Here is a 22,955-nt window from a genome sequence, read left to right on the forward strand (position 1 = left end):
CTCCTTTACGGAGTAGCGATCGCAAACTTCCGCTTCGGTTGGCATGATAATCTGCGATGTCGGATAGCTGCTAAATGGCTGCGCTGATCTGTTCCAGATTTGCCATGAGCAGACCCATGCTCGATTAGCGGGACCAAGGTTGGTCCCCTCTTGTCACGAGCATGCGCCAAGCAGCAATATTCAGATACAGGCACAGCATTCGGTATCAGCCAAGTTTCCGTTACAGGGCTTCTGATATCTGATGCTGGGCATGAATAGGCAGACGATGATCTATTCCCAATCTTCGTAAACAGGTCCGATCCGGAGTATACCCGAATGTGAAGCCCTGACTCGTGCGGAGGCGCCGAAGACTGTTACTTATTCTCTCATTCTCCTCTGATAGTCAGGTACCATCGTTATGTCTTCTAGTTCTTTACCTCTCGTGCGGCTTCCTGAGCCGTACAAGACCACCTATCGGTTGCATGTCGTTTCCAGCGATCAAAAGGCTCGCACGTTCCAATTGCTCCGAGCTCCCCGTGAAGATGAAGGCATACCCCCTCCTAAGCCATTGGACCATGCGCTGCTGCGCTTTACGGATCTGATGCAGCCGAATGCGTCCACCACACCTGAAGATGGAAACAATTCTCCCTGGGCCCGTGCCCAGAGGAGCCCGGTTACACATTTCTCTTGGGAGGGCTCAGAGACACCTACGATAGGTCAGATCTGGAATGTGATCTATGCCATCCAGACACTACACAGTGACTTTGAGGTCTTCCGTGCAGTCCTGTCTGGCGCCGGTAAAGACCTCATCTCAAGAGAGCTCCGAGCTGTAGGTCTTGCGATTGACCACCCTGAGCCTTCCGCGGCGCCGGGTAAGCCTGTGCCCACATCTACTGGCCACCTAGGAGAGTTGGTTTTCTTCCGCAGCAGCTTTTGGCAAGGTGCTGGTTCGCCTTTTGGAACCCGTCCCGCTTGGGTGTCTGATCCAGGCATCTACAGTTACATGCGCAAGCCCTTGAACAACTACCCTACCCGTCCTCGCCAGCACATGGTAACCACCGGGTTTCCTGAACGTCGAGTCCACGCCCTTCATCCCGTCCGACCTCCCAAGCCAGCCGCTGGCTCTCGCGTGTACAGCAGGTACATCCCACACTTGGACGAGTTCTTTTCGGTTTTTGCGCTCGATTATAAAAATCCAGAGCACCTTGGACTTTTCAACAAATGGCAAAATGATCCACGTGTTGCTCAGGGCTGGAATGAAACTGGAACATTGGATGAGCATCGCGAGTATCTGCGAAAGATCCACGAAGATCCGCACCAGATGGCTGTCCTAGCCAAGTTCAATGACACGTTCTTCTCCTACCACGAGATCTACTGGACGAAGGTAAATCATCGCCCCTCTCCCATCAACCGAGAAAGCTTCTAATCACTCGTTCATATCAATAGGAGGACCACCTCGGCGCATACTACGATGCTGGAGATTGGGACCGAGGCCGTCACTCCCTTGTTGGGGACGAGAGGTTCCGAGGACCACACCGCACTATTGCATGGTGGTCTGGGTTGATGCACTATATCTTCCTAGACGACCCACGGACGGAGTTCGTCACCGGCGAGCCGAAATACTCCAACCTGGCCCCATTGACCTATGACCACGCCACTGGCATGAACCTTGCCAAGCTGGTCGACCTACCACACAAACGCTCGGCTCTCATACTCGGCAGCCGTGAAAAGTTCTTCCATGTAGCACCTTTGCGATTTGACGGATCCGACACCCTTGACCGGAACCCCTTCCGGTCGCTTAAGCTGTGAACTATAGTTGCATAAATAGAGATGTTATATGTATAGTGTGTGCCCTAACAATTCCTTGGCAAATTGCGTATTTACCTCACAACTGTAGTTCTCAATTGATCAAGCTCAAATATCTTCCCGTGATTAGGTTCCCAGGCTCGCAAGTCGGCAAAAATAAAATCTTATCAGATCCCGCCACTTCCGCATCGCACAGCTTGCAAGGTTTCTGGTGAAAGGAGGCCAAAGTATGCAACGTACCGAAGGGGAAATGATATTCATCACGGTCGTATTGCATCCCACAACGCTGGAGACACTGAACCATTTACTGGACCTTGGCATTGGTGTATTATCGTGGATCGTCGCACTACTACATTTGAAACGACTCCTGACTCGTAAAGAAGAGATATCATGATGATTACAAACTGCTCCACTGAGTAATTTTCGACGATCTCGGCTCCAGATTCCAAGACCCCAAGGCACTAAGACTTAACTCCGAAAAATACACGCTCTTGGCACTTGGCAATTTATCAATCTGATAAAGGGTCCATTTTTACCGTTACGTATCGTCCGAAGTCGGCTTATTTTACGGAGTACAGTCTTGGTATTCGAGTGGGCCTTGACTTTTTCAATGTCAATCCATAAAACACATCTTTGGAAAAGATGATCTTCCTTCTCTCCCATCAACACCACTCTAGACGACATCCTCGTCATGGCTGCTGAAGATGCACCCCCAAAGCGCACTGTAGGTTACACCCCTGACTCTGATTCCTGTACGTTTAGAACTGATTGATTCCAGTGGAAGGACAAGGCGGTGTTCTTCCGCCTGTTCATCTATGGCGAGCCAAGCAGAACAGACATCGGACTGCTTGTGCTCGCACTTGTGTCAGCAGTCGCGTCCGGTATTCCTTTTCCGATCATGTCCATCGTTTTCGGTCAATTGGTAGACGATATGAACTCGACAACCTGCAACGCGAATGACACGAACGGGGATTCCTACCAGGATGGAATCAATCAAAAAGTGCTGATGATAGTGTACATTGGTATCGCATACCTAGTTCTGATCTATATATACGTCTTCAGTTGGAATATGACGGGCGAGAGACTCGCTCAGCGTCTGCGGGAGAAATATTTCAAATCGATTCTTCGCCAAGATGTCGCGTTTTTCGATAATCTGCCCGCTGGTGAAGTCTCCTCAAGAATCACTGGTGATATCACGACTATCCAGCAGGGAACTTCGGAGAAAGTCGGCATTGTCATCAATGCGGTGGCTTTCTTCGTTACCGCGTACATTGTCGCATTCATCAAGGACCCCAAGTTGGCGGGTATGCTGGTTTCCCTGACTCCAGCCTACCTGATCATGTCGCTTTTGGGTGGGTATTTCGTGCAAAAATACTTTGGTCGCGCATTGGAGAGCATGACCAAGGCCTCGTCGGTCGCTTTGGAAGCCTTCTCTAACACCATGGTGGTCCATTCTTTTTCGGCCAATGCCCGCCTCGAGGAGAAATTCATCGAGTTCCTCGATCCTGGTCGAGTTGCGGGAATTCGCAAATCAATTGCGACAGCGACTCAAGCTGGATTGCTCTACTTCATCGCTTTCTCTGCCAACGCTTTGGCCTTTTGGCAGGGATCAAGACAGATCGCTGATTCAGTGGAGTCTGATGGTGGTGGCATCACGGTCGGAGCTACATACACCGTCATTTTCATTCTGGTGGATGGTGAGAAGACTGGCCCAAGTGGTTTGAACCTTGCTAATAGGAAATTCTTCAGCATCTCTGATTTTGAGCACGGTGGCCCCCTTCCTCCAAAGCTTCGACGCCGCCTCGGTAGCTTTCACAAAGCTAAAAACCGACATTGAACACCCCTCAACGATCGATGGCACGGCGGAGAATACCGGAGAGGTTCTGGCGGAAGTGAAGGGACACATAGAGTTGCGTGACGTTTCGTTCCGGTTCCCATCTCGCCCTGAAAACCCTGTTCTTCAAAACCTTTCTCTTTCATGCCCCGCTGGCCAGCAGACTGCTATTGTCGGATTGTCTGGAAGTGGCAAGTCTACCGTTGCTGGGTTAGTGACGCGATTCTACGATACCGCCGAAGGGAGTGTTTTGCTGGACGGCCACGATGTCAAAACTCTCAACGTGCGTGCACTCCGAAGCCACATGAGTCTCGTCCAGCAAGAGCCTTGCCTTCTCGATCGCTCAATATTTGAGAACATTGCGCTGGGTCTGATCAATTCCCCAACACATGGCCATCTCCAAGAGATGCTCACTAGCACAGCCCTCGTTGATATCGCGGAAGCAGTCAAGGCGGGCCAGTCCCTCTCTCACGCCGCTCTTGCACATGGAAACGAAGCTCAAGAGATAGTGGAGCTTGTTCAGAATGCCTCCAAGCTAGCCGATGCCAGTCATTTTATCGAAAAACTCCAAGAAAGCTATGGTACCCCTGTCGGCTCCAGTGGAAACCTCATCAGTGGTGGGCAGAAGCAGCGCATTTCGCTAGCCAGAGCCCTGGTCAAGAACCCGCGCATACTCATCTTGGACGAGGCCACTGCGTCCCTGGACTCTGGAACCGAGATGCGTATCCAGAGGGCCTTGGAGAGTGTGGCTGTTGGTCGCACGGTCATCACCATCGCGCATCGACTTTCAACTATCCGGAACGCCGACAACATTATCGTTATGCGGCAAGGAAAGCTCATTGAGCAAGGTCCTCACACGGAGCTTCTGGCGGCGAATGGCGCTTACGCAGAGCTTGTTCGTCTGCAGAATGTCAATGTCCAAGGATCAGGAGAGGGGTCGTCTACACGGTCGGCGTCACCTGTAGACCGAATCATCGAAAAGGCTGAGCCAACTCTTTCCATGGCAGATGACCTGGATGAAAAAGAAGAGACAAGTACCCCTGATGACGAGGAGCCGAAGCCAAGAGAGATAAGCGGTGCTGTCGACACAAACAGATCATTCTCTGCCACCGCCAGGTCCATGGGCGCCATGTTCCGGCCTTACGCGTTCGTGTTGGTTTTCGCCGTCGCTGGAGCGGTCATCATTGGTGGCACATACTGTGCATCTGCAGTGATCTTCGGCAACGTCGTTGGTAAGCTCAGTGGCTGCGAAGAGCCACAGAGTATCCGCGAAGCTGGAGAGTTCTATGGTCTCATGTTCTTCGTCCTTGCCATCATCGAATTCTTCGCGAACTTCTTCAGTTGGTCTTTGTTTGGATGGATGGCAGAGAACGTGATTTACAAAGTCAGAGTTCTCTCACTGAGATCTATCCTCGAGCAAGACCTTGAGTGGCACGAATCCAACGATCGCAACCCATCCCTGCTGCTATCTCTGATCACCAAAGATAGCAATGCACTGGCGGGCTTGACTGGCTCCGTTGTTTGCACGATACTGTCCATTCTCATCAACTTGTTCGCTGCAATCATCATGACACACATCATCGCGTGGAGAATCGCATTGGTCTGCCTCTCTGTTGTGCCTCTTTTGCTTGCTGCGGGATGGATGCGAGTCAGCTCATTGGCCCAATTCGAAGAACGACACCTAGAGGCCTTCGCTCGCTCGGTTGGAATCACAGTGGAAGCCGTCAATTCGATCAAGACTGTCATGTCACTCTCTCTGGAACATGAGATCATGGGAACCTACCGTCGTTCGCTGGCAGCGCCAATGAAGGCCATGACGCGCCAGAGCGCGTGGGCAAACCTCTGGCTGGCCATCGGATACGGTCTCAGCAACTTCCTGTATGGTCTTGCGTACTGGTGGGGAGCAAAGAACATCATTGCCGGACACTATACCCAGACGCAGTTCTTCATTGTGCAACTCGCTCTGCTCGTCAGTTCCCAATTGTGGGGCCAAATGTTTGCCTTGGCGCCTGACGTGTCGCGTGCCTTCCAAGCCACCCGTCGCCTCCTGAATTTGCTCGACTTGGGCTCCACGAAGAAACTGTCAGACCCAGTCAAATTGCTGAGCAGCGCAGCTGACGTGGAATCAAATGAAACTTCACGTGAGAAGGTTGATGACACCCGCAATGGTGTGAGTGTTTGTTTCAAGCACGTCCAATTCGCGTATCCCGCGCGACCGGATACCCGCGTGCTCCATGGCTTGGACTTGACCATTAAGCCCGGTCAATTTGCGGCGCTGGTGGGACCTAGCGGCGCCGGCAAATCAACGATTATCTCACTCGTGGAGCGTCTCTATTCGCCTGAATCCGGTAGTGTCGAGGTCGATGGACGAGACGTTGCGTACGGTGATATTTCCTTCCGCGATTCGATCGCGTATGTTCCACAACAGAGCGTTCTGTTTGAAGGAACCATCCGGTTCAATCTGGCACTTGGCGCGCGACCTGGCCATGCAGTGACCCAAGGGGACCTTGAAGATGCGTGTCGCTTGGCCAACATCCACGATGTCATTGAGCAGCTCCCTGAAGGGTATGATACCCACTGTGGACCCAATGGCGATCGTCTATCTGGAGGTCAGAAACAGCGATTAGCTATTGCACGGGCACTGATTCGCAAGCCCAAGCTGCTGCTTTTGGATGAGTCGACGAGCGCTTTGGACGCGGAGTCTGAGCGGTTGCTCCAGGATGGCTTGGAGAAAGCAACCAAGAGTATGACAGTGATTGCCATTGCTCATCGTTTGTATACCATTCGAAAGGCCGACGTGATATTCTTGATTGAGGAAGGGCGTTGTGTCGAACAGGGCACTCATGCTCAATTAATTGAGCGTAGCGAGGCCTACCGGGTCAATGCGCTAAACCAGGCTGTGGATGGATAGATGTTTGCATTTAGAGGAAAACCCTTATAGCAGCCACTATAAAATTGGCTTACCAGAATAGATTAATTTTCGCTTTCAAGGGATCAAACCGTGATGAAGTTGAGAGTAAACATGTCAGGGGCGGGTTCCTCAAGGGGCAAACGCTTGTCCGCTGTTCCTCCCACCTCGGGGCGAGTTTGGGCGCAAAAGTATAGGCGCTTGTTGATCATTCTAATCTTCTATTCTCTTCGTGCTTGATTTTTTCCGTGGAATCACAATTATCCTTGTCATATTTATCTGCTCTTCTAGGTTTGTTCTCTATAACTACAAAGCAGTCCGTCAAGCTATCATTTATATGCTGTTGCTTCTCCCAGGCGCATCCATCTCCAGCAGACTGCTTCGGTTAGCTGGAACCAATACAACAAGAATTGATCAATCAACTTACTTCCGAACCCCAAGTCCTCGTTGAAAAACATATTGCGAATTTCGTCGCCAACTGTCAATCCCATAGTTGGGAAGTAACCAACAGCAGTTTTTCCCAAAGCCAAAGCCATCATGGGAGCCACTTCAACCAACTCGTTGAACTTTGGCGTGGTCTTGTACAGCTGTGCTATCATCCGTTGATGAATGTTGACAGCCGCAAAGTGCGCTTGATGCATCGCCGCTCCACCGCGCTTAATGCCCGACCAGCAGGCGAGATCGCCTGCCGCATAGTGGAATTCCTTATTTGGAACATCACCAGAAAATTGCAGACCTGCTGTGATGCGGATGTATCCCTCGGGATCGCAGGCTTCCTTGGGAAGATATGAAGAAGTAGGGGTGAACCGAGATACGGCATTGATGACATGGTCAGCAAAGAGCTCCCGCCCGTCGGAAAGCTTCAGTCTAAACTTCGCGGATGTGGAATCATCCGTTGCCATTGTGTCTTGAAGTCGTGCGCCCATGACAACCTCAACATTAGACTCTTTGAGTAATTCAAGGGTTTTGTCCTTGAAGTCACCTGGAAGGTCCTCGGAAGAGAGCAGCTGTTCTCGAGAATGGATGAGTGTGACCTTGACTTCAGGTTGAAGCATTTTGATTTCAGCGGCAATCTCGATACCCACAGCACCTAGGCGAAATGAGCTTTATGAATCATTCAAGAGGGGTGTGCAACGCAGCAAAATCTCACTTACCGCCACCAACGACTACAACTCCCGCCTTCGCACTCTCAATGGTCTGTACAGACTCTGCTGTTTCCGCGAGGTATGCTTCCCGCGTGAGCGACTTGGGAGCACTTGGCCACTCTCTCCGCAATCCCGAGCATGCGATCATGTAATCGTATTTCTCCTCCACGACCTTGTGTCCTTCGTCTCCAACGCTTTGGATAATACGAGCGATGCGCGATTTGCAGTCAACTGAGTCGACCCGTCCTTGAATGTGGTTGATGTCCGGAGATTGGAGGGCGGGGATATCTTCGAACCTATTCCAAAATGTGCTAGCATCGGAATTGGAGCCTATGGCAAGCGGAAGTCCAATGATGTGATCTACAAAGTTGTTGATTAGTATGAACATCTCTGAAGTGCTCCAAAGCAAGGTGTCGCGTACAATAGCCATCACGCTCATCCACTATGGTGATCTGCACCGGGACCTTGTGCTCGGGGGCCTTGTCAGCTTCGTTGAGATTGAATCGACACTTTCGGCCCTGACACAAATCCACTAGATTCAGCGTCGCAGCCAATCCTGCATACGATCCTCCCACAATCAGGACTTTGAAGGGTGGCTGTTCGTTGATACCAGGCATAATGGCGATTTGGTGGGTTGAAGATGAGGGGAGAGAAAAAAGAATGAAGCCAAGTAAGCACAGCCGGGATATCCCACACCCGGAGCAGCTCATCCGGATCAACATAATCAGATCATTTTGTAACACGATACTCGGCATTACGGAAATTGCGTACCTGGTCGCGTAATTTTGGTCTTATCAGATCCGACCTCGGGAGGCTTGGCGCCAATGTCGGTACCTTAAAGGTATGTGATACTTGGCCAGTCTTTCACGCTTTTTTTGAAGCACCCTTCAATTAAAATACGTTCTTGACACACTCAAAATTTTCACAATGGGCTTTGTTGTTCTCCCAGCTACTCTTCCCGACATCCGGGCTATCTATGATGTCTGGTTCGCCGCTTTCAAAGGCCAGTTGATCCTTGATCTCATCTATCCCGGAACGGATCTGAACGATGAAGAGTTTCGCAAAATCCACACCGAAGGGACTCTTGAATATTGGAAGGGTCTGAGCATGGAGCACACTTTCCAATGTATCGACACCGACACCGGTAAAATCGCCGGCATGGCAACATGGCAGGTTTACTGGCGTGAGAGGACCGATGAAGAGCGCCAGAAGCCTTGGATTGGTTGGTTAGAAGGTGACCAACGACAGCGAGCGGAAGGCTTCCTGGAACAACTATGGGAGAAAAAGGAAAAGTTCCTCGGCGCGAAGAAGCACGTCTGTGAGTGGCCAAGAACGCTTGTTCAAGTTGGCCGTGTACTAACGCAACACACCAACAGATTGCCACACAGTTGCCGTGCATCCTGAATACCAAGGCAAGGGTATCGGAGCCCGACTCATGAAATGGGGAATGGATGTTGCCGAGGAATTGAACCTGCCGATCTACCTCGAGTCTACTGTGGAAGGTGTTCCACTGTACAAAAAACTTGGTTTTGAGACTCTGTCGGAAAACATTGTTTTCAAGCCCGAGATTACCAGGGTAGACCGAGAGGTTAAGGCCCCATTGATGGTTAAGATGCCTGCCGCATCTGGAAGCACGACTTTCGAGGAGTGGGCGGCTAACTAAAGTCTTCATGTATATACTATATCGTACAGCAAAGTTTATTGGACATTCAGTCGATTGCAAGAAATGTTACTTGTCCAGGCATCATGCCATATTGACCACATAGCTCCTGACACAATCCTTATTGCCAAGATCCATATATGAGTGCCGAGAAGTTAGGCTAGCATTGGCATCTTCAGCCGTTCTCGAAATGTAGTATTCCCGACCATAATTTCAACATGAGCGAAATCTCCGAATTGAACCGACGCCTCGTAAAAACACGAAACCAACGATCTTCTCTGGGCAGTCTTGGTAAGGGGGCCAGGTATCCATCATTTTGGAGGCCTAAGCGAACAGAGACTTCAGGCCAAGCCTTGGCGAGTTCTTGGTGAATGCAGAAAGAATTGGTAAGGTTTATCAATCAGGTTATCAATCAGCGATGGGAAAAAAACTCAATCAGCATAATTATGAAATACCTAGATTAAGCGAACGTCACATCAGAGTTGTCTACCAACCTTGGGATGTAAAAGGGGCGTCAGCACGGAGATGCCGCCGCCACTGCCGAACCCTCCGCTGCCGGTTCTTCGTCGAGGGGGCATGTGGCTTACGCCGAAACGTGTCCGGGGTTATTATTGTGGATTCATTAGGCGATGCCCACTGCTCTACTAGCTTCGTACGCAGTTTTCCAACTCGGGTTGATGACCCGGGTTTGGTAACCGCTTGGAGTATGTTGGCAGGGTCGATCAGTGGATCAGACCCTGTGACCGCGCCCAGCCGACGTCTCATGTGTAATACGGTGTAATACATACACTCTTGGCATGGTGTCTGTAAAGTCCTTGTAACGCCAAGTGGGTCCTGTCGATCTTATCTGATCCGTGTGTTTTATCAGATTGTCGCTTCACGCCGCCAAGGTGAGTTGCAAAAAAACCAGAGCTTCTCAACGCAACGCCACAGACGATCGTAATGAAAAGCGAAGGCACGGCTGAGCGGCTATATGGACCGACATCGGCTTGGTTGGATGATAACCGACCTTCGTGAATATTAGAAATGTAATCCCGGTGAGACAGCATCATCTGTCCATTGTTTTCCGAAACTCAAACTTGATATGCGTACTGCTTCCGCTTTTACCGCCCTGTGTGGCTTGCAGGGTACCTTTGCTGCGGCTAGCACCGCCTGGCCCTGGCAGACCTACAAGTCCAGCCCCCATGAGCCTCCTAGTCTCAAGATCTCCAAGTCTGGCCCAACCAGCCCTGGTTATCTATTCTTTGACCAATCATGGGATGCCCACCAGTACAGCGTCTTTATTATGTCAGACAGCAATGAGCTCGTCTGGCAGAGCCCGTATGGTGACTTGAAAGGTTTCCGAGTCCAAGAGCTCGATGGAAAGCCAGTCTTGACTTACTTCAACGGTCTTGGTGTGCCGGAGCCATTCGGCTGGGGGTATGGTATTGTTCAAGTTCTGGATCAAAACTACAAGAGCATCTACAATGTCTCTGTGATCAACAACAACTACAAGGCTTTGGGCAGCATCAATAGCACGTCCTTTGTTTCTTGGATTGATATGCACGAAAACACGATCACCTCTGATGGCACCATGCTGGTTACTGGGTATAACGTGACGAAATGTGATCTCAGCTCTGTCGGTGGTCCCGAGAATGGCTGGATTGCGGACTCTCTTTTCTATGAGATTGATGTCAAAACCAACGATATCCTGTTCCGTTGGAGTGCCAAGGATCACCTTGACCAAATTCCATTGGAAGACGTGCAGCCATTCTACCCAGTTGAAGATTGGGGTCACAACAGCAGCACTCCATACGGATACTTTCACATCAACTCCGTGGAGAAGTTCAACGATGGCTCGTTCCTGATTTCCTCCCGCTACTACTGCTCTCTGTTCAAGATCTCCAAGGATGGATCTGTTGACTGGACTCTTCAAGTAAGTTCAAATCTACTCAAAAATATCACATCTACTAACTAATTGCAGGGTCAAACCGGTGGTGACTTCGACCTGAAAGGAGTTCAGTGGGCGTATCAGCACGATGCCCGTATCCACAAAGAACACGAGGATGGATTTGTGCTCAGCATCTTTGATAACGCCAATTCCGATGTTGTGAACGGAACTCATCACACTGAAGGTATGTTCATGAATGTCAACCTCGCCAAAAATGAGGTCTCTTCTCTCCGAGCCCTTCATGACCCCAGCGACGAGATCTATGCGTTGTCCCAAGGAAATACTCAGCTGCTACCTGGGGGTCACGCAATTATGGGCTATGGATCCAATCCAAAGATCAAAGAGTACAACGCAAACGGTACTTGTGTGATGACTGCTCAGTTCGGAGAGGATGGAGTCATTGCGAGTTATCGGGCTTACCGCTCTCCGTGGGTAGGCATTCCTACCACTGCGCCCGATGTGTTTTCCTGCGTCGATCAGTCACAGAACAAAACCAATGTCTTTATGAGCTGGAACGGAGCTACCGAGCACAAGCAGTGGAAAATTTTCGGAGGCACCAATCACACAGACTTGGACCCAGTCTCTGTCGCTCGTAGCACAGGCTTTGAGACATCTGTGTCCGTCCAAGCGGGTCTGAAGTATGTCCGTGTGGAAGCGCATGGCAGAGGGATTGAGAAAGGTGTTTCGAAGGTGGTTGCTGTGAAGCATGCGTGTTGAGCGTCAACGGATTTTTGGACAACTCTGGAGACATATTATTAGTTTTGGGAGGGTGATGCATGGTGATGCAAGGGGTGAGAGGGAAGATAGGGAAGACAGGGATGATTTGCCAGTCAGTCACTCCGTAGGCCTTGATTGATTCCAAGATTTCTGAACAAATAACATGAGCTTTTGATAAAGACACCGCTCATTAGAATGAGGAAGAAAGATCAAGCCATGGAGAGAAGAGAGAAGAGAAGTTTTAAAAGCTAGTTTGTATAGCAATCAAACTATGTGCTGTGAGCCCGACCCTTGAGGCATCCTTGAGTTAGAACTTCATTTTGTTTCTCGGGTTACCTATCTGTCCGGAACTATCAAAAACTGAGTCGCGGTCAGAAAAAGAGTGAGATCAGATTGACAGACACTCTGTACGAATTACGCACATTTTCTTGGCGATGTGAAATTTACAAATCTCCACGGTATATGTTGTTCACGTCAATCAACAACCAATAATTCTTTTAATTCTAGGGTTTGATTAATTACACTCTCTTCGCCATTAGAACTTTCACCTGGAAGTGAAGAATTGACCACCACGCTCCTTGATTATACCTTTTAGATCACAGTGCCCTTCACCTGCTTGACATCCTTGATCCTGATGTCTCTCCACATTCCCGCACAAGCCCAAGCAACAGCAAGCATGCAGACACTGGTGATAAGCATGTAACGCTGGGCATCACCATATGCATGTGCGATGGCATTCCGCTCTATGCTTCCCCAAGCATACGAGAGCTGAGCATTGATATCAGAGTAGACTGTGGCGACGCTCACATCTGCAGGTACATATTTTGCCAGTGCTTTCGGGAACTCACTGGTCCAGATTGCGGCAGACACAGTAGATCCAATAGCGCTGCCAATGCTACAGAACAGATTGAGCATGGCGAGGATGACAGCAATGTGTTGGTGGTCTGAAGGTGCCATCATAGCAAGCTCACCGCAGACGACGACGGTTCCACCGGCAAAAGCGACGAAAATCTGTGTCATGCAGATATATCCGATATTCACATCCGGCTGGCGGAACTTGATCATCAGTCCGACGCCGAGAATCATGAGTGGCATGGCGAAGTATACAACAAGCCATTTGAAGCGACCGGTCCAACGGATGAGGAATCCAACAAGTAAACACCACAGACAAGATCCAACTCGATAGATCGCTGAGACGTAGCTAGCCTCCGTGACATTAAGACCCCATACAACCTGCAGCATAGAGCTGAAGTAGCTGCCCCAGACCATGGAGTTGAAGAACTCGAAGATAAACATCAGGCCGGCAAAGAATACCGTGCGGTCCATGAGAAGATGGAATGGAATGAAGGTCACAGGTGCCAAGAATTTCTCATATAGTGCGAATGCAATGAGCAAGAGGCCCCCAAACACAATCATGCAGATAATCATTGGAGATCTCCATTGATCTTCTTGGTACGACCACAGACTGAAAGGCAAAAGGAACAGCGCCATTCCACCAGCAAGAAGGATGATCCCAAACAGGTCCACCTCGATACAGTATTTCTTGACGGCAGACATTGTGAGGGGACCACTGGTAGAGCTCAGCAGCCCCAGTTTCTTTGCTTTTTGTTGGTTGAAGAAGAACAGGATGCACAGCGGGGCGACCACGATCGGCACGACAATAGTAAAGATTCCAAAGCCCCAGCGCCACCCGGGTCCTTCGAGAACGCTTTGTGAGATGGGACCTCCGATCCAGGTGGTGATAATGTAAGGCGAAGTAGCAAACGACAGCATGAGGGCTCGATTTTTCAAAGCAGAGGTGTCGGAAATGAAAACAGTAAGACAGTAGCTTACTCCCTGAGAGCTAGAACAAGGACAAGTCAGTCAGAGCGCCGTGAAAACCGCGTGTTATATCAAAGATCAATTTCATACCCCACAGAAGAGAAGACTTGTGCCGCAGCATACGTCTGAACCCCATCGCAAGCTGCCATCATGATGAATCCAACGACCCAGATGAATAGCATCAAAGCCATGCCCTGAGGACGGCCCCACGAGTCCAAAATCTTTGCCAAGGGAATTTTACTCAACCCTCCAATGATGTTGGACATGATGCTCGTGGCAGCCGTTAGGGAATGCAGCCGGAAGGCACTAGTCACATATGGGTTGAGAGAGCGGATGACAACTTCCTGTATCGATGTAACAAAGTAGATGAACCAGATACTATCAGGCTAATGTCAGCAGACCAAACGGAAGACTCATTCAGACGTGAAACTGACATCACATATGCCAATACCAATTGAGATTTGGTCCATACAGCTGCGGCAGCTTGGACAGCCTTAACACCAGCCTGAGCCTCATGGTCAAGAGACTCCTGATCCGAGTTATTGTCAGCCTCAGTCGCAGAAACTCCATTCTTAGGTGTCTGTGCGGCCTCTGCCTCTTTTTCTGACGGTCTCGCGGTTTCTGAGACGTGATCAAAACCACTATCAGTCTGCCTGTCCGTCGATGCCATGGCGAAGAGCTCTATAGTCAGTTGAGGCTTGGCTATGCGCCGATCAGAATTATATATCTCGCAGATTTTCTCACTTTCCGATATCGGTAAAATCTCGAAAAATGGTACGAGTGTTGTGACCGGGGCCAAGATGGGTCGCAAAAATAATATTCTGGCCTGCCGCCAGGGAATTAGATTGGGCGGGCATCCCTTGGCGCACCTAACCGACTCCAGAACTGACTCCCGGCTGGCCATTGATCAAAATAATACAGTAAATAAAAAAACGGAAATTGAAAATGGTTCAGGCAATCCAATCATGTGTTGAGATCTGTGGGATGTTGCATTTTCTCAGACTCGTCCTTGACAGGCATTGTGAGACACTTCGATCAGCCCATTCCAATGGTAAAACTCCTTTCACATTTCCCCATCTACAAACTTCAGCTTTCTAATAGAAAAAATTGGAACTGTGGTCTTGAGTCAACGGTACAACCACGTTGGATATGTTAGTGGTATCTATTGGTATCGCGGAACGGCTTGGTATTATTACACATACCCGTAATATTCCATACCGGTATTTGCAAGACTTCATTTGTATCTCCCGTTCCATTCTTACCTTCGAGAAAACAAAAACTGCGAACTTCGCGTGTAGCGGTACAATTAAATTGCCGTTGGAACTCTTTTGTTTTCCGCTTCTGTAGCTTTCCCCGAAGGCATTTTCTCGGTTTTTGAACCCGCCAAGATTTTATTTTGGATCCTCGAAGACTCGATCCTGTGAGGATATCAACCTGGGCGGCATCTATCGCGATACACGAATCACAAATTTCTAAATAATCTCGTCTAGCTTACAGGATTTAACACAAATTTTCAGTGGGAAAGGAGACTGATACGTAGCCGTAACAATAGAATATTTTGGGGCGACAACATCGACTCGAGAAACGATATTCTTGGATATTCTTTCGCGTAATGATGAGGTACCTACGCTACTCAGTTTGAAACTCGAAGTCAGAGCAAGGGCTTGCTGTTCCAAGCCAAGTAACATTACTTACCAATCTGCCATCATGCTCGCCACAATTGCGGCTTCCAAGCTCAGGTCCCGACCTCGGAATATTGTGGCCGGGACTTTGAGTCTCTAGGAGCAAAGGTGCTCCGAAATGGAGCCTCTAGGCCTCGCTGGTGGTAGCCTTAGCACTTGCCAAGCGATCCAGACAAATCTGATACAACATATCAATGGTCTTGCCTCTTCAATGTTGCCACCGGGTTACCAGGGCCATTCTGAGATCAGACCCGAGTTCGAATCCACACCTGGGCAATGGGTTCGGAGAGCTAACGATGCACGCTGACAAAACTGGAATAGTGTAGATTCTTCGTATCCTAGGTATCATCCACCCAGCGCTCTCTGGAGATGAGGCAAAGGTATTCTCACCAGCACGATGGTGTTTACACACCAAGCCCACTTGATGATCTTGTAGCACGCCGAGATGAGAACAATATCTCCTCCAGGGCTTTAGGCTCTCTTTTGCCCCCTTTTTCTCTTTTTCGGTGACAAAGTACGCATAAGCACAGCGCATCGGCCACATTCTGTAAAAAAAAAAAAAGAAAAAGGAATATGGATGTTGCCAAAGTCAATCTCATGAACTTCGGCTATCTTCGGTCAACTCAGATCCATCTGACTATAGCCATGAATATAGAGCGTCGTCGAGTGAATTATTCTCAGGTGATGCGATAAATCCAGACATACTTCTTTTGTCCGGTGCAATCATGACAGCGGATGCTTCTTCACTGTTCCAGATTTCCGGGGTGTAATATAAGCAGTGAAGATTCTCGTAGACCAGATAGAGATTGTCCAAGATGAGCTCCTCAAAACTGGTCGTTCTTTCTTTCGAGCTCCCCCGATCGGTCAATTGCTCTTTGTTCCGTGTGCGGGTCACAGCAATCACAAACATCTGTATCCAGAATGTCTTTTGTGTAACCGAATCCACTTGCGCACCGGATATTGTTTCAAATTGCTTCAATGCAATATTCCCTATTTGATCATTGTCATTTCCAACGAAAAATCGTCTGTACAAGTATAGCAGCAGGTGCGAATGACTCGATATGGTGGGAGAGTCGGCCATTGATGACTGAACAAATGCATTTGCATCTTTGATGGTCCAGATTGCTTGGAAGGACAAAAATTCGATGCTTGGCAGTCCAGAGCCTTCTTGTAGCAGAGCGCTCTCCATTTGATTGAAAAGAGCGGCATGCTCTTGGGACTTGGATGCTATCGTTATCACATTGGGCAGTGGCTTGATATCAGGTGGAACAAATGCCATGCGTGCTGCGATACTGTTCCAGACACCCTCGGAGTAGTAGTCTTTCCAAGTATCTGGGTTCAAGTCGAAAAGTGCGTTGAAGCTGGCCGCACTGAGGCGTGAGGAGGGGATGTCAAGTATTGACTTCTCAGTTGTCGAGTTCTCCGGTGCAGCCCTGAACAATTGGAATTGCACCGTGAACTACTTGAATCCAGAAGTAAGTTTTGGTTTTGGAGAAAGGAGGGATCAAGGGGTTTGTCTTCCGGAGACGAATCGTTATCCGCTGTAATGATTCGAGTGCTTCTCTGATTATTTGGCCTCGTAGAGAGCCTGATAGAAGCGTATGCTGAATGACTGCATATGCGTATTGCAAGAGCCTATCCGGGCTGTTGGCTTGGATAGAATAGGGGCCGCGGTTTGGCGCTGAGGCCCCAGGTAAGGGTTGCAGATCAGGAAGTGACCATGAATCTCGCGCCGATGTAGAGAACATGTGCTCCTTGGTGTAGTATTCCTTCCACAGCCCGGTGTTCATGAGTACTGTTGTAAGAAGGAGAACGGTTTGGAATTTGTTCCAATGTGGAAATTCCGTTTTGTTCCTGTGGATCCTGTACTTAAGAATGGCGTTTCGAAGTTGCACAAGCCAAAATATTATCATTGTTCTTGAAAAAGTTTGTTTAGCTTATCGCATCAGCCTGAAAACTTCAGTGCTCAAATAATGGCTCATACCGATGCTCAGTGTTTCGAAAGCTATCCGGCCTTGCCTCCCTCAGTCTCCTTAAATGCCCGATGAAAGTCTCCGCGGTGTCAAAAACGGTTCCTCCTTCCTTGAGCGATTCCAGGGTGAGAATAAACCCTGATTTGAGATGATCGCGATGTCCCCATTCCATCAACTCGGCATTCAGGAACATGTGCCAGAATTCCTGATTGTCCATGATATCGTTGGCACCGTCTTTCTGGATTTGCCGTTCGAGGTTGATATTTGCAGATTCATTCCGCTTTTCGCTTAGATTGCGACTTTGCTCTGTCACGGTTGCTTTTTGTCACCCTTCTCCCGTCTTGTCCTATCTGTGCAAAGATCGTCCATAATATGCTTGACACCTTCGCCGGTTTGAGTACTTACCGGATAATCAATGACTCTGCAACTGATTGAATTGTTGAAGATTTCCTTCAATTTCAACTCAAACTCTTTTTGTATATCACCAATACTTTTGGCGGATACAGAGTCTTGCTTGTTCAGGACGACCCAGCAACTTCTGTAGCCTGAATGGAGCATTTCCATACATATGCTGGAAAGAAGCTCAAGGCTGTCTTGCATCATTTGCTCATCCCCAGTGCAGTCATGGAAGAACAGGACTCTTGTATCGGGAGTGTAAAACTCTTGCAGCCATTTTGGATATCGAAAACATCCCACTGGATGCATTTAACAGTGACACTTTCATATCCGTAGTTCGACCTACTTCCAGTGTCCCAGATGGAGAATGTGCAGCTATTGTGTTCAACCTGGGTGAGATAATGACCCATTGTTGGGATCGCATAAACCGCCCGCCCGTGTAGTAGTTGAGAAAGGAAAGTCGTCTTTCCTGAGGCTCCTTCCCCAACGAGGAGCACTGGAAGTTCAGAATGCCCGTAAAGCCATTTGATGACAGCCTTGAGGGGTTTATTTGCCATTTGAGGAATTGATCATATAGCAACAGTCAAATGGCCAGTGACGATGTCAGACTTGACTACACTGTAGGCCTGAAGGTCAGACGTAAACAAGACAGATGGCATTATGCGCTAGCCTGTTTGGGATCCCACCTAGGGCAAACCCTATGTCCGTATTGAGCCTCATCATGATGACCACGGCGGCGACGACCTCGCAGCTGCACATTTCCTTTATCGCTATTCTTTCCTCCAGAGCATAATGTCTGTGTGCTTTGGAGTGTGGGTTTTGACTGTCACGGTCGCAGTAAGGTAGGGAACATGATCCAACTTTCGAAATGAGGTTCTTCCGGCTTTGACTACATGAAAACAAAAGAGTCCTGAAAGTGGATATTAGTTTGCGACTTTCGAGATCATTTTGCCACAGGTGAGTCCACAAGTCCTGTGATCGAAAGCTTGGTGCTTGACGTGTCTGGGCAAGCAGGACGCCGGCCTTGGGATTCAAGTCTTCTATTTCGCAGATCATCCGATTCCAACTCTTTGTCTCGTTTGTCTTATTCTTCTCTGCCCATTACCAGCTCTACTCAACTGCTATTTCAGCTTAATCTTGTCCTATTGAATTGAATTTATCTTTCGTGCAACCCGATCTACCTTCTGTGTGCCCATCACCTGCTCGTGTAGCTCATCAAAACAGTCATTCTCGCCCCCAGCCCTGGGGCCTTGGCAGTGGAGTCGGCCATCAACAGAAGCCGGTTTCGATCGCAAGGATCTCGTACTGCGGCACTGATATTCATTGACAACCGTGGAGAGCTTCCGACTTCCAACGCCTTCAAACTTCTGGTGGAGCTCAACCCCGCGTTATGATGTCTTAGAGAGTCCACAGTGATCGTTCACCATGGGGTAAGTGAAAATGCGGGATGGACCTCCCGGGCCGGTTCAACACGCTGACCACTCGGCAAGTTACGTTATGACCGAGCCCGTGATCAGTGTGATTGGTGAGTTTTGCATCTTCGGAGCCACCCGACATGCAAAGCAACTTTGATTGAGGCCGATTTCACGTAATTATCGCTGACAAGTTAGCAATCACTTGACTAGACCCGCCAAACGAACCGACCGTATTTGCTCCTTCAAATTCCACAGTGGGGACCAAAAGTATACCCGGCCCGGCAAAACGCGGGGTCCCCAGCTCGATCTTCCCCATGGAGAACCCATTTGGGGAAGTTGACGCGATTCAAGACTTCAAATGTGTGAGTGGTCCTGCCGATGGGGTGGTTTCATTCCAACTTCCACCTCTTGGCCCCATTGTTTCCAACTATCCAGAAATGACCGCCGACGAGGTCGCCAGCATACACAACGCTTCCGAGACTGACAAAAAGATCAAGGAATCGGGTCCAGACAACTTTGACAATGATCGAGATCTTGATGCCGAAGAGAAACATAGCAATGGAGAATCCCACCAACTACCAGAGTTGCAGCGGAGACTCAAGAGCCGACACCTGCAGATGATTGCAATGGGTAGATATCCTCCAGTCTATTACTTCTCGGACAATGCTCACATAGCTCGATATAGGCGGTGCGATAGGAACGGGTCTTTTCATCGGTACAGGAACAGCGATCGCCACGGCCGGACCAGTCGGCGCTTTGATCGCCTACATTTTTGTTGGATCGATTGTCTATTCCGTCATGACCGCACTGGGTGAGGTCGCTACCTACCTTCCTATTCCAGGAGCCTTTGCGACATATGCCAACCGTATCGTGGACCCAAGTCTGGGCTTTGCGATGGGCTGGATCTACTGGTTTTCGTGGGCATCAACATTTGCCCTCGAATTGACAGCTACTGGCCTTATCATCCAATTCTGGGATGACCAAATCCCAATGGCGATTTTTATTGCCATTTTTTGGGTGGTGATCATAATAATCAACATGTTTCCAGTCAGTTTCTATGGTGAAGCTGAGTTCTGGCTTTCCAGCATCAAGATCATTACCGTCGTCGGATTCATGATCTTCGCTATCTGCATGAATGCTGGAGTCGGCAAGGAGGGCTACATAGGATTCAGGTACTGGGTTCATCCAGGTCCTTTCATTCCTTATCTCCTCGATAACCCCCATCAAGACGCGTTAGCCAAGTTCGTCGGATTCTGGGCCATTCTTATCAAGGCCGGGTTTTCCTATCAAGGAACTGAGCTTGTCGGTATCGCCGCTGGTGAGACCGCCAACCCCCGCAAGAATGTGCCGTCGGCAATTCGCAAGACTTTCTTCCGAATCGTGTTCTTCTTTATCTTCACGGTCTTCTTCGTTGGCATTGTTGTACCATCGGATGACAAGCGCCTTACCTCCGACAGTAGCGGTGCTGATGCAAACGCATCTCCATTCGTCATCGCTGCACGAAGGGCCGGTGTTAATGCCTTGCCGAGTATCATCAACGCGGTCTTACTGACTGTCGTTCTCTCTGCTGCGAATTCAAACGTTTACAGCGGCAGTCGAATTTTAGTGGGACTAGCTAATGAGAGCTTCGCCCCCCGCATTTTCGCAAAAACAACCAAAGGGGGTGTGCCGTACGCCAGCGTCGCCTTCACAGGGCTTTTCGGCCTACTTGGTTTCTTAAATCTGTCAAACGCCGGAGCTACTGTCTTCAACTGGCTGATGCAAATCGCTGGTTTGGCCGGATTTATTACCTGGGCTTCACTGAATATCATTCATCTGGGGTTCATGAGAGCATTGAAAGCGCGAGGTATATCCCGCGACACTCTTCCCTACAAGGGTACCTGGCAGCCATACTTCTCGTGGTATGGGCTGTTTTTCAACATCCTCATCATCCTAACTCAAGGATTCACTGCTTTCGTTCCGAAATTCAGTGTCACAACCTTTTTCATCAATTATCTCAGTCTCATATTGTTTGCGGTCCTGTACATCGGCCACAAGATTGCTTTCCGTACAGAATTCGTCAAGCCAATTGATGCTAACATTGAGACCGGTCGGTGTGAGGATTGAGACAAACGAATATGAGCATAGATTCTGAGCCTTCAGACCACCGAACATACCTACTGTACATAAGCATCCACTAGCTACCATTTCCGTGATAAATAGAGTCTCTTTGCTAGCCATCTCCATGACTCGACGAGTCCGAGGCCGGAGTGGATCTGGTCCGCCTCGGGCCGATACCGCAAACTCAACTTAACTGTCTCCTCAATTCAGCCTCCTTTGGTGGAAATATTTTAGATTTCTCTTAAATCGAAAGTCGCGCCGTGCGACGTCCGGTGATTTGAAGATGGGGGAATCCACGGAGTGCTAAATGAGACTTCCCAGGCTCACCGTAATGGCATTCGGGTTTAAGGATCTCGGGACTTGCCTGCCGACGCAAACTCCCGGCTCAGATACAGAGCTCCTCGTGGTTCGGCGTAACCATCGGTGGCAATAATAATGTGCTTTGAAAATCCCGAATCAGAAACAATGAGCGAAAGCTAGGAAGTAACTTTTGAAAGGCGCACAAATGGCGCCATCATCGCCATCACGCACTGGCCTTATTTAGATGTTTATGTGTCAGACAAAACGTTTTCCACAGCCCCGGGGTGAATCGTTCCTCGGAACTCAGAAGAGGCATAGCTAAACTCTATCAAAAACCATTGCTTGTTTGGAGTCGCACCTGAGCAGAATGCTTTCACGGTTTCTCCGGTGCTGTTTATTTCGGGGAATCTACGTCCGGGATTTCGGGATTTCCGAAAATAGCCGCCAAACTGCATGTCCATAAATTCTACTCTCTACCTGCCGTCAGCGATAACACAAGTAACATTTCTCTAAAGATGTTGAGCTCCAAGAACATATTTCCCAGGTTGAGTCAAAGGCATGAAATGTGCGACGTGAAGGGTACAAGCCCTGGAGACACTCTGACGTTTAGAAGGATCAAAACTGGCTTTCTTGAGACCTCGAGAGACGCGTAAACAACCCCAACAATCACACCTTATTCTAGAAGTTGTACCCATGCCAGTAGATCAGTCTGATTGGCTTTGTGTGGGGGTCTGCAGATACATTGGAAGGATCCAGCCCCCTAAAGAATGCACAGATAAGCTCATCAGGCCGGCTGGGCACGCCATCAAATTTAAGCACTTGCCACTCCGAGATCATACCGAGGATGTGCCTTGTACCTCGTACTTGGCGTTGATGAACCTGTTTGTAAAATAAATCAGCGCACCAGCTTACATTTAGCAAGTCGTCTATTAGATGCCCAATTTTTGTGAGGTTCCACACGAGCTGTAATGGATCTTTTTGTGGCACCCACCATTCAGAAACGCTCCTAATCTACGAAGTACTTTTCAAAGGAGATAAGAGAATCCCCCACCTATGTACATTAAGCAGTATGATGTACTCCGTATACCCTGGTCGGAAATCTGGGGATAGCCTTGGAAACCCAAGTTGAACGAATCATTTCCTTATCCGCAAAGGTATATCTCATCTGACGATAGGTAGCTCGGGGTAAGCACTGTAACTTAGCCAAAATCTAGTGTCGCCGAAAGCCAGGAGCGCACAAAGTACGGAGTAACCTTGGAAGAGGGCAGTGGCACCAGGTTTAACAGGCC

General features: G+C 49.1%; 8 protein-coding genes across 8 annotated transcripts; 5 read left to right on the top strand and 3 right to left on the bottom strand.

Moving 5' to 3' along the window:
- Nucleotides 1-397: 397 nt before the first annotated feature.
- N7506_001967 (GNAT family N-acetyltransferase) lies at nucleotides 398-1,788 on the top strand (the record flags this gene model as incomplete). The annotated part of the gene is made up of 2 exons (XM_056951263.1): nucleotides 398-1,363; nucleotides 1,426-1,788. 2 exons carry the CDS (start codon nucleotides 398-400, stop codon nucleotides 1,786-1,788), a joined length of 1,329 nt encoding a protein of 442 aa, XP_056817178.1.
- Nucleotides 1,789-2,476: 688 nt separating this feature from the next.
- On the top strand, nucleotides 2,477-6,530 carry N7506_001968 (ABC transporter ATP-binding protein; the record flags this gene model as incomplete). The annotated part of the gene is made up of 3 exons (XM_056951264.1): nucleotides 2,477-2,509; nucleotides 2,564-3,482; nucleotides 3,535-6,530. 3 exons carry the CDS (start codon nucleotides 2,477-2,479, stop codon nucleotides 6,528-6,530), a joined length of 3,948 nt encoding a protein of 1,315 aa, XP_056817179.1.
- A 326-nt stretch (nucleotides 6,531-6,856) lies between these two features.
- N7506_001969 (uncharacterized protein) lies at nucleotides 6,857-8,289 on the bottom strand (the record flags this gene model as incomplete). The annotated part of the gene is made up of 4 exons (XM_056951265.1): nucleotides 6,857-6,903; nucleotides 6,955-7,617; nucleotides 7,682-8,032; nucleotides 8,094-8,289. 4 exons carry the CDS (start codon nucleotides 8,287-8,289, stop codon nucleotides 6,857-6,859), a joined length of 1,257 nt encoding a protein of 418 aa, XP_056817180.1.
- Nucleotides 8,290-8,599: 310 nt separating this feature from the next.
- N7506_001970 (GNAT family N-acetyltransferase) lies at nucleotides 8,600-9,335 on the top strand (the record flags this gene model as incomplete). The annotated part of the gene is made up of 2 exons (XM_056951266.1): nucleotides 8,600-8,990; nucleotides 9,049-9,335. The coding sequence occupies 2 exons, from the start codon at nucleotides 8,600-8,602 to the stop codon at nucleotides 9,333-9,335; spliced, it is 678 nt and encodes a 225-aa protein (XP_056817181.1).
- Nucleotides 9,336-10,416: 1,081 nt separating this feature from the next.
- On the top strand, nucleotides 10,417-11,979 carry N7506_001971 (arylsulfotransferase family protein; the record flags this gene model as incomplete). The annotated part of the gene is made up of 2 exons (XM_056951267.1): nucleotides 10,417-11,247; nucleotides 11,296-11,979. The coding sequence occupies 2 exons, from the start codon at nucleotides 10,417-10,419 to the stop codon at nucleotides 11,977-11,979; spliced, it is 1,515 nt and encodes a 504-aa protein (XP_056817182.1).
- Nucleotides 11,980-12,570: 591 nt separating this feature from the next.
- On the bottom strand, nucleotides 12,571-14,470 carry N7506_001972 (uncharacterized protein; the record flags this gene model as incomplete). Its single annotated transcript, XM_056951268.1, has 3 exons — nucleotides 12,571-13,822; nucleotides 13,891-14,178; nucleotides 14,235-14,470. 3 exons carry the CDS (start codon nucleotides 14,468-14,470, stop codon nucleotides 12,571-12,573), a joined length of 1,776 nt encoding a protein of 591 aa, XP_056817183.1.
- A 1,649-nt stretch (nucleotides 14,471-16,119) lies between these two features.
- On the bottom strand, nucleotides 16,120-17,672 carry N7506_001973 (uncharacterized protein; the record flags this gene model as incomplete). The annotated part of the gene is made up of 2 exons (XM_056951269.1): nucleotides 16,120-16,915; nucleotides 17,467-17,672. The coding sequence occupies 2 exons, from the start codon at nucleotides 17,670-17,672 to the stop codon at nucleotides 16,120-16,122; spliced, it is 1,002 nt and encodes a 333-aa protein (XP_056817184.1).
- Nucleotides 17,673-19,580: 1,908 nt separating this feature from the next.
- Nucleotides 19,581-21,372, top strand: N7506_001974 (uncharacterized protein; the record flags this gene model as incomplete). Its single annotated transcript, XM_056951270.1, has 2 exons — nucleotides 19,581-19,896; nucleotides 19,952-21,372. 2 exons carry the CDS (start codon nucleotides 19,581-19,583, stop codon nucleotides 21,370-21,372), a joined length of 1,737 nt encoding a protein of 578 aa, XP_056817185.1.
- Between the last annotated feature and the right edge of the window lie 1,583 nt (nucleotides 21,373-22,955).

This window comes from Penicillium brevicompactum (assembly GCF_028827555.1).
Source record: "Penicillium brevicompactum strain IBT 35665 chromosome Unknown utg000001l_segment0_segment0, whole genome shotgun sequence".
In the NCBI taxonomy this organism is placed as follows: Eukaryota; Fungi; Ascomycota; class Eurotiomycetes; order Eurotiales; family Aspergillaceae; genus Penicillium; species Penicillium brevicompactum.